The following is a 14,148-nucleotide window of genomic DNA, read 5'->3' on the forward strand; positions in this document are numbered from 1 at the left end:
TAAAATAATATTTGGCACTTACGTCCCACTTTTAAAATTCTTCAAACGCTTTATAAACACTAGCTAATTAATTAAGCTGCCTAAATCTGGCTGCAGTTGGTAGAGAGCTCAAGAGAAGCTAAAAAAAAAAAAAAAGGGTTGGGGGGGACCAGCCCTACCCAACTCCAGATTTTATTGTCGCCTGCCCGGGGTGTGATTACAGGCCTCCGGCTGCACCCCAAGAATAGCCCTGCTCCAACACGTTGCGCGCCTGATGCTGTAGCCCTCTCCTGCTCGCGTCGCTCCCCTCCCCAGCTGCTGACTCACAGCCCTGCACGGTGTTATTGATAAGGATAATAATAACTGGCAGCTATTCTGCGCGCCCCGGGGGCCAGGCGCGGTCCCAGGCTCCTGGCTTCGCTCGCACCGGCTCCTGGATGCGCCCACGGCAGCGCCATTCGACACCCGAGCAAGCGAAATCCCTCCTTCCTTCGTGTGTTCGTTCAACGTGTGGTTATTGGGGGCCCCCTGTATGCCAGACACGGTTCCAGGCAGGGGGTTGGAAGCAGTTCCTTGTGGATGCTACCTCCCGGCTGGGGGGAAACCCCACAATCGAGTCTGTAAATGTTATGTCTGTGGGGATGATGGGAACAGAATCTAAAATTTACCCAGCACCTACGAGGCCGGCACCCAGTCCTCATGCCTGCCCTGGGAGTGGATGCTCATACCCCACCTTATGGATGATGGAAGGGAGGCCCAGGGAGGGCGGTGCTGAGCTGGCGAGGAGGGGAACCCGCGCCTGTGCTCCCCGCCCCACCCCCAGCCTGCATTTCTAGCACTTGCTGGGAGAACCGGGTGACCCCTGGCCTGGGGAGTCAGGGCTGGGACGACCGGCCCAGGGGGCTGAGAGGCCTGTGCGGAGGCCCTGGGCTCGCCAGCAGCGAGGGCAGCCTGGAGTCCAGGGCCTTCCCTGCTTTGGGCGCGCTGCCCTTGCCGGTGGGTGGCACCAGGCCACGGGCGGGTGGGCAGACCCCCAGGTCTCTCTCCTGCCCAGCCAGAGCCGGAGGGGGCTGCTCAGGGTGTCGGCTGCACCCTGTCTGGTGTACGAGGCAAAGACGTACCTTTGGATGGGGACGAGGCAAAGACTGTCCCCACCAGGACAGGTGTCAGGGCGGGGCAAGGTCATACCGCAGGTCGGCGAGTGACCAGGAGGAGACACGTGGCCCGTCAGCACCTACACCAGGCTGCTGCCACTCCGTGTCTGCATTTCTTATTCTCCCTTCCCCCACTCTGTCCCCCTCTTTCGCTGTCCCTGTCCCTGCCTGCCTCTCCCTCGGCCTGTGTCTATCCCCCTGCCCTCACTGTCTCCCTGGCTCTGTGTTTCTCCAGGGGCTTATTATGTGTCCTCTCTCCCCCGCCCCTGAGATACCTGAGTATCTCAGCGACTTCTCTCAGCCACTTGACCCTGCCTTGTCACTTCCAGACTGTGTCCCCCCCCCACGCCCCCACCCCGTGTCTTCTGCCCCACTGCTCTCCAGTTTTTAAATTTATTTATTTATTTTGAAAGAGAGAGAGAGAGAGAGAGAGAGAGAGTAAGAGCAGGGGAGGGGCAGAGAGAGAGGCAGTGAGAGAGAATCCCAAGCAGCCTCCACGCTGTTAGCACAGAGCCTGCTGGGGGGCTCAAACTCACGAACTGGGAGATCAGGACCTGAGCCGAAATCGAGAGTCAGGGACTCAACCGACGGAGCCACCCAGGCGCCCCTGCTCTCCAGTTTAGGAGTCGGGCCTCCCCCCGCCCCCACTGAGCCCGAGGAAGCCTTCCAGCTCCCTAGCCCGGGAGCCCTTGAGGCCTGACATGCATCCAGCCCGTGTGCCCCCAGCGTCCAGTACAGTCTGGCCTGGAGACACATCAGCCAGGGTGGGAGTGAAGTTCACACAACAGACCCTTGCTCACTTACCTGTCACGGAATGACACACGGTAGCTTCCTGTGCCCCGCGTGGTGCTAAGTCACTTCTCTGTGTCATCCTGTTTTCAGAACAGAGCAGAGGGCTAGGGGGTGCCCCAGCCATCTTGTAGATTAGGGCACTGAGACTCAAAACCCGTGGATAAACTCGGGTCATGTGTGAGTAAAAGGCGAGCCAGATTTCAGACCAGGTCAGGTGGCTCCAAAGACCAGATGCTTCTTGTCCACACTGTCCCTGGCCGAGGCTTACTGTGTGGTGCTGCCGGGGATCCATTGAGATGGGGTCATAGTAACTGTTAGGCAGATGAGGAAACTGAGGCTCGAGAGCCGTGAAGGCGCCCGCTCGAACTAAGGCCGCCACTCCCATCCACGAGGAGCTGGGCAGTCAATCCCTTTTGGATCTCCTCGGTGGCCCAGGTGATGGCTGTAGTCATAAGGCAGTAAGGCCTGAGCCAGGATTCAAACCCAGGTCCTCCGGCCTCACGGCTTCACAGCCCGGATGAGCCCCAGCTGCCGAGTGTGGCTTCCTGGCTCGGGGCCTGCTTCCTGGGCCAGGCCCAAAAGAGAATCTAAGCTCCCCGTGGAGCCCCACGCACACCGTGCTGCCCCTCACCTCTGGGCCGTTGCCCAGCTGTGCCCTCTGTCAGGAACACGGCGCCCCTTCATCCTGGTGAGCTCAGAGCCCAGCTCAGACGTGACTTCTCCGGAGAGGGGCTCAGGACCTCCAGCCTGCTCCCAGCTGTTTCCTCGTCTGCAACAGGGTCCCGTGTCACAGGCTCGTCGCCAGGGCTACATGCCGTGTACACGCAGTGTGCTGAGCTCACGGTGTGCACTCGGTCGGTGAAAGCTGTTGTGGATAAACACTTGCGCGGACGGACAGGATCGCACAAGGATGCTAAATAGCTGTTTTGTTCTCCCCCCAGGTGTGGCAGGTGAGGCGGAACTGCAGGTGATCCAGCCCGAGAAGTCGGTGTCTGTGGCGGCCGGACAGACGGCCACTCTGCGCTGCACCCTGACCTCCCTGCAGCCCGCTGGGAAGGTCGAGTGGTTCAGGGGCACAGGGCCAGGCCGGGAGTTAATCTTCAGTTTCAGAGGAGACCCTCACTCCCCTCGAGTAACAAATGTTTCAGACGCCACAAGGAGAAACAACATGGACTTTTCCATCCGCATCAGTAACATCACCCCGGAAGACACGGGAACCTACTACTGTGTGAAGTTCCAGAAAGGGAACCCCGATGTGGAGCTTAAGTCTGGACCAGGCACCCAGGTCACCGTGAGCGGTGAGTATCGCTCCGTCCCCTGGTTGTGACGGCAAGTCAGTAAGAATGCCCTCCACTGTCTGAGCAACAGATAAGGATCAGGTGCTTTGGCGGGTGCCCCTGAATCAGCCCCTTCCACGGATCAGGAAAGTTGAGGCCTGGAGAACTTGTGCTATTTGCTGAAGGCCCCACGGCTGGTAAACAGTGGGAAAATCTGGAACCGCGGTCTGCAGGCTCCCAGCTCTTCCCTTTTCCAATCCTGACCAGCCCTCTGGCTCCAGCAATGAGGGACTGAAAGTCTGAGTGACTATCCCAGTCACAAGGCCCAACCACACCCCTGCCTCCGGAGAGACCTCCACTCGATGTGGCCAGGGTTCTCTTTACTGAGCACTTACTAAGCACCTGCTGTGTGCATTCTCTGTTCCGGGTGCTTTGGAAGTCGCAGGGAACAAAACAGGCGAAGGCTTTTCTCTCATGAAGCTTACGTTCCCTTCCGGTACGACAAGTGCACCCAGGGCAGGGAGGGGGAGAATGCAGTTCTTTATTTCATTTTCAGAAGCCACACCGAAAGAAAGTCCTGAGAGGCACAGGCTCGCTGTTTACTCTGACACCCTGGCTGGAGGAGATGCCAGAGGTTGGGGATTTGCTGTGGGTCTGTTCAGAAATCCGTCACCGGATTCAGAGACCCACTCAGGCGGTCACTGAAGACTGCAGGCAGAGCTGGGGCATCTCAGAATGTCCACGTTAGGAGTTGCCTCCTTGAAGCAGAAGGTGATCATTGGGGGTTTCCTACCAGAGGCCTAGGATCCAAAATCCTGGGAGGTTGGCACCTGAGGGGCCCATCCCGCCCGATCCCCCATGTACGGATTCAGAGCCTGAGGTCACAAGGTGACAGGGGCTTGCTCATGCTCACGTGTCCCGTGAGGAAGGAGCACATTCCAGAACCCATCTCATTCCAGGCAGACTCCTTCCTGAGCCGGCTTTGGATTCGGTTTCCACAGAAGGGCCTAGCACATAGTAGGTGTGGCCTAAAACCAAGTTACCCTGAACCTTTGAACAGTGAGCCCGCGTTTTTCCTTTTTATCATTTCCCCCAAAGGTTCCGAAACGCTACAACCCTCTCCTTGAAAATTGTGCCTTGTTCTGTTCGTCAGCAGTAAGCATGAACAAGAAAGAGTCCTTGGGGGGAGGCGGGGCTAGCATTACACCCCCAGATCAGACAGATAGGCAAACGTCTCATGAAGTGTTGAGCCTGTTCCTGGAGGACACGCACCCACACACGTGAGAGCATCAGGAGTCTTTCCCTGTTGTGGGATGTGGCTCCTTCGCTGAGCAGCCTGGGGCAGGGGCCTGGGCGGAGCAGGGGGGCCCCCGCCATGCCAGAGACACCACCCAGACACCCCATTCCTGGCTCTGCAGACTGCGGGTGACGGGGAGGCAGTTCATAGAGACTGTCCGGAGCCCCGTGAGCAAGAGTTCATTTTCTAGACTCTAGCTGTCCTCAGAAATGAGCTGTCCTCATTTCTCTCTGCCTCAGTCTCCTCATCTGCAAAATGGTCCTAATCGTGGACTCCCTTTAAGAGAGCTGAAGGATTTGAGGCGCTCTGACTGCGTCACCTGACACGGAGGAGGTGGCCCCTCAAGGTTGTGACCCGGCTCCCTTTGCTGGGCTCCGTTTCCTCACCTGCAGGAAGTGGATCATTAGACCAACCTCGGCAGGACATGAGGGGGACACAGTGATCCGTGTGAGCAGACAGACCCTCAGTGAGCCCTGGGTGCTCCTCCCAGAGCTGTCCGATCCTGGGCCAGTCTTGGCGTCCCTCAGGTCCTCTGTGTCCCATCTGTGCTGTGGTGATAATCGGGCTGCTGGTCAGTGGTCTCAGGATTGGAGAGGAGGTCCAGAGAGCCCCGGATGTGGGGGTTAGGTGATTCTTGGGTATCTGCATGCAGCGACTTCGGAAGTGGCCGAGCCCCGCTGCCTGGGTTCCCACCTAGCCCTGCCTTCCAGCTCTGTGATCTCTGATGAGTCATCCCCACATCGGGCCCCGTGTCCTCATCTCTGTGTGACAGCACAACCCCACTGCAGGGACTGAGTGAGCGAATGCGGATAAGGTGCTAACAGCAGGGCCTGGCACGCGGTCAGTATCCCATGAATGTAGCTATAATAGGACCTTGGCTGGGTCCCTGTTCCTCCCAGGCCTCGAGTGTAAGGGGGGTGTGGGGACGGTGGTGGGTGCCTTTGAACCTGGGCTGCTCATTGGGATCACCTGGGAAATGCTGAAAAAGATCCCCAGACCCTGACTCCACCCTAGAAATTCTGCTTTAATTGGTCAGACAGGAGTCTGGGCAGGTGAATTATTTAACGACTCCGGGGGATGCTCACTGCCAGCACAGAAGCGCCCTGAGCTGGACGCTCCCCGAGGTCACAGAGGAAACGCTGAATTTCTTCTCCCCCTGATAAGGGTGGCTCCCTGTGCTACTGGGGCCGGAGAGGAGCTTCTCAGTGGGTGGGTGCTTCAGAATCACCCGTGCGCGTGACAGCTCCTTGGAAAATGAGCCTGATCGGGGTGGCCAGGGCACCCTCCTGAGGAACATGCCTGGGGCTGAGTTGCCTCCTGTCCTCCGGCCCAAAGAGGGGCTGGCGACACCCTGCTCAGATCCGAGCTGCCCCGCCAGGGGACCTTCCCATCTTTAACCACACGTGTGTCTGAACAGGTGCCAGAATCCACGCAAAGCCTCGCTGCTCAGCCCCAGAGCCCTCTCTGCCTCGACACACCAAAATGTCACGGACAAAATCTGTCCTCCCTCTTTCAAAACGCTCCCAGCTCTCTGTAAATAGCTAATCTGCGGGAAAACGCCTGTGATCTCGTTTGTGTTTTGAAAGCCAATTCGCCAAACTTGTTTCCTGAGGGGATTATTAAAAGAAGAGGGAGAGAATCATAATTTGTTGGTTTCTGCTGCTTTTCTCATTTGGGGTTTTGCATGGCAGCTGCAGGGAGCTGGCTTTGGGACTTTTCTTGTATTTCTGCTAAGCTTTTGTTCTGCTCTCTTACTGCCTAACAAACAAGTCGTTTCAGACGTAGGCACGACCAGATCTCACGATAATAATCATAGGTGTTGTTTATTAAGCACCTACTGTGTGCCAGGTTCTGTGTTTTACATACATCCTCACATGTTACCAAGGTGGTATTTTGATCCGCGTGGTACCCAAACAGACACGGAGGTGTAGGAAGAAAGAACAGCGAAGCTAAAACTAATCATTCGTGTGTGCCGGGAGATGAGCCCCGCCCTTTGCTGTGTGCCCTCGGCTAGCTGCGTTCCTCCCTGAACCTTGTCCCATAAATGGGATCATACTGGGCCCCCCTCCAAGGCCTGCTGGAGGGATTAAGGAGCTGAGGGGAGGAATCAGCCTGGTGTCAGGTGCCCAAAATGCTGTCTGCAACCGGTAACTGATCACCTTGTCCCTGTAGGGCATCCGGACTGCTGGTGTTTTCATGTCTTATTTGGTGACACCTCCTTTCTGTGTCCCCAAAATGTCTGATGAGTTTTCGAAAGCAAGTTAAATATTTACAAATGTAAATATTTGTAATATTTCCTATGTTTGTTACGGAAGGCATTAGGTAATAATTAACAATTTGGAGACCCCCTATAGGACCTTCTGAAATGCCCTCCCTCTCGAGTCACTGATGTGTGTGTTCCCAGGACACAAGAGGGCTTCTGCCTGCTCCATAGACCGGTGTCTCTGTCCTTGAAATTGATTCACGATTGAAAAATTAACCATCTTTGGCTTTCTCAGCACTCCGTGATCTTGGTGTTCAACCCAACACCGACCCAAGAGAAGAACGCAGATTCAGAAAAACAACCCCTCGTTCCCTCCCTCTCAGACTCAGGAATTGGAGATGAGACCCTACGGAATGTTTGTGGAAAGAGTGAAAACTAGAGTAAATTCACAAATACCTGAAGGGAGAGCTCCAGGTGTAAGTTAAGTTTGGGATAAAGACAGATCCGAGTTTTGTCCTGGAGAAGCATTTTCAGTGTTAAATTCAAAGCAAAACTGCCTGTATTTGCCTCACGTGCCCCTCACTCCCACCCGAGTAGGAGAAAGGCCTGCGGTCCCCTCTCACCGGGGGCGCTGGGCTTGGCCACATCCAGGCCTGCGGGCGACTGGCCACCTGGTTCCGGCTCTCCTCGGGGGCCCCCTCCACCCCTGCAGGGCTGGAAAATAATCCGTGAGGGTTCTGCACAGTGTCACATACCTGTCGTTGCTGAGGATGACCAGAGTCATGCTTACTGCTCGTAAATGCTCCTCTTGCAGCCAAACCCTCTCCCCCCGTGGTGTCGGGCCCCACGGCCAGGGCCACACCTGAGCAGACTGTGAGCTTCACCTGCGAGTCCCACGGCTTCTCCCCCAGAAACGTCACCCTGAAATGGTTCAAAAACGGGAATGAGCTGGCAGCCTCCCAGACCACCGTGGACCCAGAGGGAGACAGCGCTTCCTACAGCATCTTCAGCACAACCACGCTGCCGCTGGCCCCGGGGGACGTTCGCTCCCAGGTCATCTGCGAGGTGGCCCACGTGACCCTGCAGGGGGGCCCTCCTCTTCGTGGGACTGCCAACTTGTCCGAGACCCTCCGAGGTAGATGCCCGTCACCCCCCCCACCCAAGCCCAGCTCCGGCCCCCAAGCCTCCCAGCCTGCCCCTCCCCCACTCCGTGCTCCCAGCCTTCCATCCCCTGGAACCTGCCTCCTGACAGACCCTCCCAACCACCGGGCACCCAGGGGTACCGTCACCTCCTCCTGTTTTAACGGCAGTTCGGGTGAACACCTACCATGCTAGGTAGTTCGATTTACTTTCCCATAGCCACTCCAATTATTGAGCACCTACTGTAATCCAGCCACTGTGTGCTCGGTGACTTCATGGATTTTGCTAGTTATTGGATTCCAAATGCATGCTGGGGGCTCGATTTCACTCATCATTACCCTAATAGGAGCTACCAGTAGGTACCTTGAGCACCTACTGTGTACTGGGCACTGTGCTTACGGGATTTCATTCACATGCAAAGACTACCCTCAGTGTTTGAGCACCAGCTGTATGCCTAGCACTGATCTGGGTGATTCCCTTGCTGCGTGGGGGGAGCTAGGTTCTCGAGCCCCTCCCCGGTGACATGTCTGTTCCATGAGGTCAGAGCTTCTGCTCTGTGCTGTTTCAGTTCCACCCACCTTGGAGGTTGCCCAGCAACCCGTGACAGGGGACCAGGTGAAGGTCATTTGCCAAGTGAAGAAGTTCTACCCCCAGCGCCTCCAGCTGACCTGGTTGGAGAACGGAAACGTGTCCCGAACAGAAACGGCCTCGACGGCCTCGAACCTCATAGAGAACAAGGATGGGACCTTTAACTGGACGAGCTGGCTCCTGGTGAATTTATCCGCCCACAGGGAAGATGTGGTTTTCACCTGCCAGGTGCAGCATGACGGGCAGCCCGCGGTCACCAAAAACCATACCCTTGTGGTCTCTGCCCACCAGAAGGACCAGGAAACGCATACGACCCAGGGTGAGGTCAAGATGCCAACTGACCTGGCACTTTAAATTCTATCTTTTTTCATGTGAAAAGCAGTCATTCATGGCTATAATAGAATAATCTAGAAGTCTATAGATATACAGTCAAATTTTAAAGTGAGTGCCCCTCCCCCATAGCCCACACTCTCAAGAGTGACCACTGGTAAGAGTTTGGTTCGTGTCTCTGTAGATCTTTTGACATAAACATACATTAAAGAGAGTTGGGAGGGAGGGAGACTGGACTGTCCCTAGCTTCCTGCCACCTGCTCCTTCACCTGCCAGAGCTTAATTCACCAGGCCAGGCCAGCCACCTCCTCTTCCTGTTCTTTCGCACTTCACCTTGATCTCTCTGGCTGCCTTTGCAAGCCTGCACCCCAGGAATGGGGTGGAGGGCCTCAGAATCTTTACAGCTTATCTCAAGTACAATCACTGCTGTAATGAATGACCTTGCACCTGCTCTGTGAGTGTGCAGCTGTTTCTGGGGAACGATTTCCCAAAAAGCATTTCTAGGCCAAAGTGCATATGCCCCTCTAAGACGGCCACCCCCGTGTTGGAGCGAAAGGTGTCAGGGTTTCATTTTCTCAGCCCCTCCCAACGCGTTGTCGGGGTATCTCTCTTCTGTCATCAAATTAGCACCCAGTTGGCGTTCTGGTGCCACTGTGGAATGTTCCATCACTTGCCCGTTCGCCTGGCTCTGCCTTGTACGTGGCCGACCTTTCGCATGGGTTACAGTAGAGACCGTTTCTTTCCTCACTGCATCCTGTAAGGGAACAGGGAAGCTTTAGGAGGCGTGGGACCCTCCAGGGTGTCCTGTTGATGTCACTGATGCCTGGCTTCCATAGGATGAGCACTATACTAGGAGCTGGGACGCGTGGATTTCGACTCTGGCTCTGTCGCAAACGTGCTGGGTGGCCTCAGACAAGTCAGTGCCTCTCTCTGGGCCTCCTTGCTTGCTTTATGGCAGTATGCAAGAGGAGGCACTTGACCCTTCAGCTTTGAGACTCAGCTGCTAGGGACCGTGGCTGTCTTGTTCGGCCTCATAGCTTTAGGACCCGCACACACCCAGGCACAGAGTAGACAGGAAATGCTTTTAAAACAAATGAAAGAGTGAGTTTGTTGGTTGATTGTTCATTTTGTAAGTTAATCCTCAGAGCTATCCAATGAGGTAGAGGTTACTATTGGCCTCAATAACACAAGAGGAAGTCAGTGTGTAGAGGGAGGTTTGAATGACTCACTCAGGGACACACAACCAGGAGCACTGTTTGCACCCATGTGTCCATGGCTCAGAGCCCTGCTCCTGACTACCCACAATGCTCTAGTACAGGATCCCCTACCTGTGCCCTGGCACCAGCCCCGCCCACACAGTCTCCCTTACAGGTGTCCCGGGTTCAGAGCTCCTATGCCCAGGTCCCGGGCACAGATGAGTCGACTGCTCCTGAGAGCTCTGTAGAGTAGTTGTGATTCGGAGTTTCACCACTGTCGTGGTGGCCACCCTGTGGCTCGTTCCAGATGAAAGGGAACATGTTTCTGTTCCTTGGGAGTGAGATTTCTGCCCACATCCTGAAGCCAGGGTTCCTCCATAGCAGTCAGCAACAAACATCTTCCCTCCTGGCACATCAGCGTGGTGTTAGCACTGCCCACGGTGGCCCCCGCCAGGAAGGGTGTGCCTACCCCTGAACGTGCCCCCGTGGCTCCCAACACGTACGGCCAGATGTTCTCAGTTCATGATGCCTACCTCGCGGTGAAAAGGGGTGGTGGGTATTAAGTTTCGCTGTTTCTAAGTTGTATACATGAAGCCTCTGTTCCGTGTGGTCCCTAGACAAAAACGAAAGCCAGACCATCTTCATTGTGGTGGGCGTGGTTTGTGCCCTGCTGGTGACTCTCGTGATCGCAGCCCTCTACCTCCTCCGAATCCGACAGAAGAAAGGTGCGTGGATTTTCCTCTTCCTCCCCAAGAGTTTGCCCCCCGGGCTGTCCTTCCCAGAGGGCGAGGCCGTGAGGAAGTCCAGTCTCTTCCACAAAGAGCCCAGCAGTAGCTGGTGCCATGGCTGGTGCAGCACCATCACCAGGCTGGAATGGGGCGGGGGGGCCCTCCCTCCGCCTCGCCTCATGGGCGCAAGACAGCCGTCACTGCTCCAGGCCTCACCTCCTCACGGGACCACCACCAAGGTGAAGAGCAGGGAGATGCCAGGGTGTGAAGAGGGCCTCCCGAGGAAACAGTATTTGCCGGTAACCCCGGCAAACTCCTGCTTTCCTCTTACCTGTCCAGGTTGACACGTCCAGCCCGTAGGCAGGAGGCTGGAGGGAGTGGGGATCATACCAGCACCTTCCCTAAGACCATTGGAAAGATTAAATGGGTGATGTCACATGAAATGTGAGGACAGTGCCTGGCACACAGCAGGTGCTCAGTAAATGTTGTCAGAATTGTACATGAGCCCAGAAACATGAGCCACCTTCCTGGAAAGCTGTCCTCACGGCAGCAAGGCACACAGCCTCTGGCTCCCCAGCAGGAGGGCACCAGTTCAAATCTAGGACACCATGCCCTTGTTTGAGTGCATGCATATGTGTGTAGTTACTGCTGTAACAAGGCCTCTGACTTTGGAGTCAGACAAACCAGGGCTCCAGACCTTTGTTATATGCTCTGAACGATCAGTTTGGCTTCCATGAGCCTCGGTTTCCTCATCCGTAAAATGGGTAGAGCAGTGCCTCCTTTGGAGGAGACCATTTTAAGCCAGCGTTTCTGCAACTTAACTTGACTTCAAGTTATAGAAATACACTTCATGCCTCAACCCAGCACGTACGTACCACACTCCTATAGATAAAATTGGAACTCTGATATTTGCTTTTCTGTCCTAGTCTATACTAAATTCTCTTTAAAATGCTGCTTGTGACCCACCATATGCCACGGACTGTGAGGTGCAAAGTGCTGTCCCGAGCTGCCTCTCTGCACCCAGACCCCTAGGCTGGGCTCAGATGGGCGTGCTGTTCACACCTCTCCTCTAGCACCCCCTCCCCTCCGGCCCCCAAGTTTCCCTCCTTCCTGGACTGGCTGAAAGCATTTGGCTGTGAGTCCTGGCCGAGCCTTAGCTCCCCATCTGGGAGGCTGGCATCAGGCCCCACCTCTCTGGAATCTGGAAGGGCTTCTGCCAGGTGATCCACCCGGTGGTTTTCCCCTAACGTCCAAGGAGAGCCTTCGCACGGGAAGGGTGGCGAAGCAGAGTCCGCTGCCCGGTGAGGGTCGGATAGCATTCGCGGTGGCCGTTAGCGAAATCCCAGCCCCTGGGTGACGGGTCTCTTTGGGTGCAGAGCCCAGCTGTCACACGGAGGCTTGGTGACAGCGACAACTAGCACTCCCTCAGTTCTCCTCATGTGCCAGGCATTGTTCTCACCACAGACTTCTGTAGTGGTGTTACTAACCCACTTTTACCGATGAGGAAACTGAGGCATGGAGATGTTCTAAAACTTACCCAAGGCCTCACAACTGGTCAGTGGCGGGGCCAGGACTCAAACCTGGTCAGCGGGTCCCCCAGGGACCATGCTTGGGATCACTCTACACATCGTCTCCTCCCCGGTGAGATGACCTTTCCCCTCATTGGTCCCTGGAGGAGTCTGCCCATCCTCCCAATACTCGCGATGAAATGTCCTGATTTCAGCCCTCCTGCTTACCAGCTGTGTGGCTCCAGGGAGACACCGAGTCTCTTTGGTATAAAGTGAGTGGTCAGTGTCCTGTCATTGGACTCCCTGAGACGACCCACGTCCCGGCACTTTGCAACCCATCGGCGTCCATTTGGACATTGGATGCCGGGCTACAGCCTTCCCAGCTGGTACCCGCTCACCTAAAACTCCACCGCCTGTCCAGGCACCAGGCATTCACCCGGCAGGGAGAATTCTCGCCTTGTGGCAGCCTCCAGCCTGTCAAAGCGCGGTGCAGAGCGCGTTTGGTGTGCAGGTTGCTTTTTAATTACAATTTTACAGTGGCATGGGAGTCCAATAGTGGCCAAACCCCAGCAGCTTCTCTGTGGGATGCCCCATATCATAGGCTTAAAATCTCTGAACCAGATGGACCCTTTCTTCCCTCCTAAGATCCTTTTTTGGAAAGTGGTGACATGAAAATAAATGGATGTCCAGCCCAACCCTGTGAGCTGGAGAGCTGAAATCCAAGCTCACAGAGGGGAAGTGACCCACCAGAGTCACACAGTGAGTGAGCTGGGGTCGGGGCAGGGGGAGACATGGGATGCACACCGGCTCCCCCCCCCGACGACTAGAGTCTGTTCTCCAGCAGTGAAGGGCCTGTAGGGCTCCTGTAGGGTCTCAGGTAAGGTGTGTGGTGAGTGGAACTGAGGCCCAGACAGAGCAGGGCAGTTGGCCCCTCCTGGGCTGAAGGCTGCTTTGAGATCTGACCTTGGTAACTCCCAGAAGTGGGGAAGTGGGAAGGCCCAGCCCACTGGCCCTCCTGACAGAAGATGATGGAGCACCCCACTGGAGTGAGCATGGGGGAATTCCTGTGGTTCAAAGGAGGTGATTTCAACAATTCCTCACAACCTCCCTGGAGGCAAACCTTTGTCCCCCCCACCAAAAGAGTTACGTAAGAACAGTGTTTCTAGGTTAAATAACTGGTTTTTGTTTTTTGGTTTTTTTCTCTTTCAGCCAAGGGGTCCACTTCTTCTACGAGGTAAGTGTGCCGCTGGGCTAGGATGCCTCTGCAGTGGTTGGTTGCTTGTTGGTTGGTTGCCTGCTGCTTGGTTGGTGGTTGGTTGGTTGGTGGTTGGTTGGTTGGTTGGTTGGTTGGTGGTTGGTTGGTTGGTGGTTGGTGGTTGGTTGGTTAGTGGTTGGTTGGTTGGTTGGTTGGTTGTTGATTGGTTGGTTGGTTGGTGGCTGGTTGGTTGGTGGTTGGTTGGTTGGTTGGTTGTTGATTGGTTGGTTGGTTGGTTGGTGGTTGGTTTGTTGGTTGTTGATTGGTTGGTTGGTTGGTGGCTGGTTGGTTGGTGGTTGGTTGGTGGTTAGTTGGTTGGTTGCTGATTGGTTGGTTGGTTGGTTGGTGGTTGGTTGGTTGATTGATTTGTTAGTTGGTTGGTTGGTGATTGGTTGGTTGGTTGGTTGGTGGTTGGTTGGGTGGTTGTTGATTGGTTGGTTGGTTGGTGGCTGGTTGGTTGGTGGTTGGTGGTTGGTTGGTTAGTGGTTGGTTGGTTGGTTGGTTGTTGATTGGTTGGTTGGTTGGTGGCTGGTTGGTTGGTGGTTGGTTGGTTGGTTGGTTGTTGATTGGTTGGTTGGTTGGTTGGTGGTTGGTTTGTTGGTTGTTGATTGGTTGGTTGGTTGGTGGTTGGTGGTTGGTTGGTGGTTGGTTGGTTGGTTGCTGATTGGTTGGTTGGTGGTTGGTTGGTTGGTTGCTGATTG

General features: G+C 55.4%; 1 protein-coding gene across 3 annotated transcripts in view; it reads left to right on the forward strand.

The window, feature by feature from the left end:
• SIRPA (signal regulatory protein alpha) overlaps positions 1-14,148 on the forward strand; it is a 42,249-nt gene that overhangs the window by 16,683 nt on the left and 11,418 nt on the right. For all 3 annotated transcript variants that reach the window (XM_019462746.2, XM_053890383.1, XM_053890384.1), the window contains exons 3-7: positions 2,867-3,223; positions 7,517-7,837; positions 8,411-8,749; positions 10,574-10,681; positions 13,402-13,426. In XM_019462746.2, the coding sequence (XP_019318291.2) occupies positions 2,867-3,223; positions 7,517-7,837; positions 8,411-8,749; positions 10,574-10,681; positions 13,402-13,426 (1,150 nt within the window). The remainder of the gene's footprint in view (positions 1-2,866; positions 3,224-7,516; positions 7,838-8,410; positions 8,750-10,573; positions 10,682-13,401; positions 13,427-14,148) is intronic.

Source organism: Panthera pardus, unplaced genomic scaffold, assembly GCF_024362965.1.
Source record: "Panthera pardus isolate Hobbes unplaced genomic scaffold, ASM2436296v1 HiC_scaffold_25, whole genome shotgun sequence".
NCBI lineage: Eukaryota > Metazoa > Chordata > Mammalia > Carnivora > Felidae > Panthera > Panthera pardus.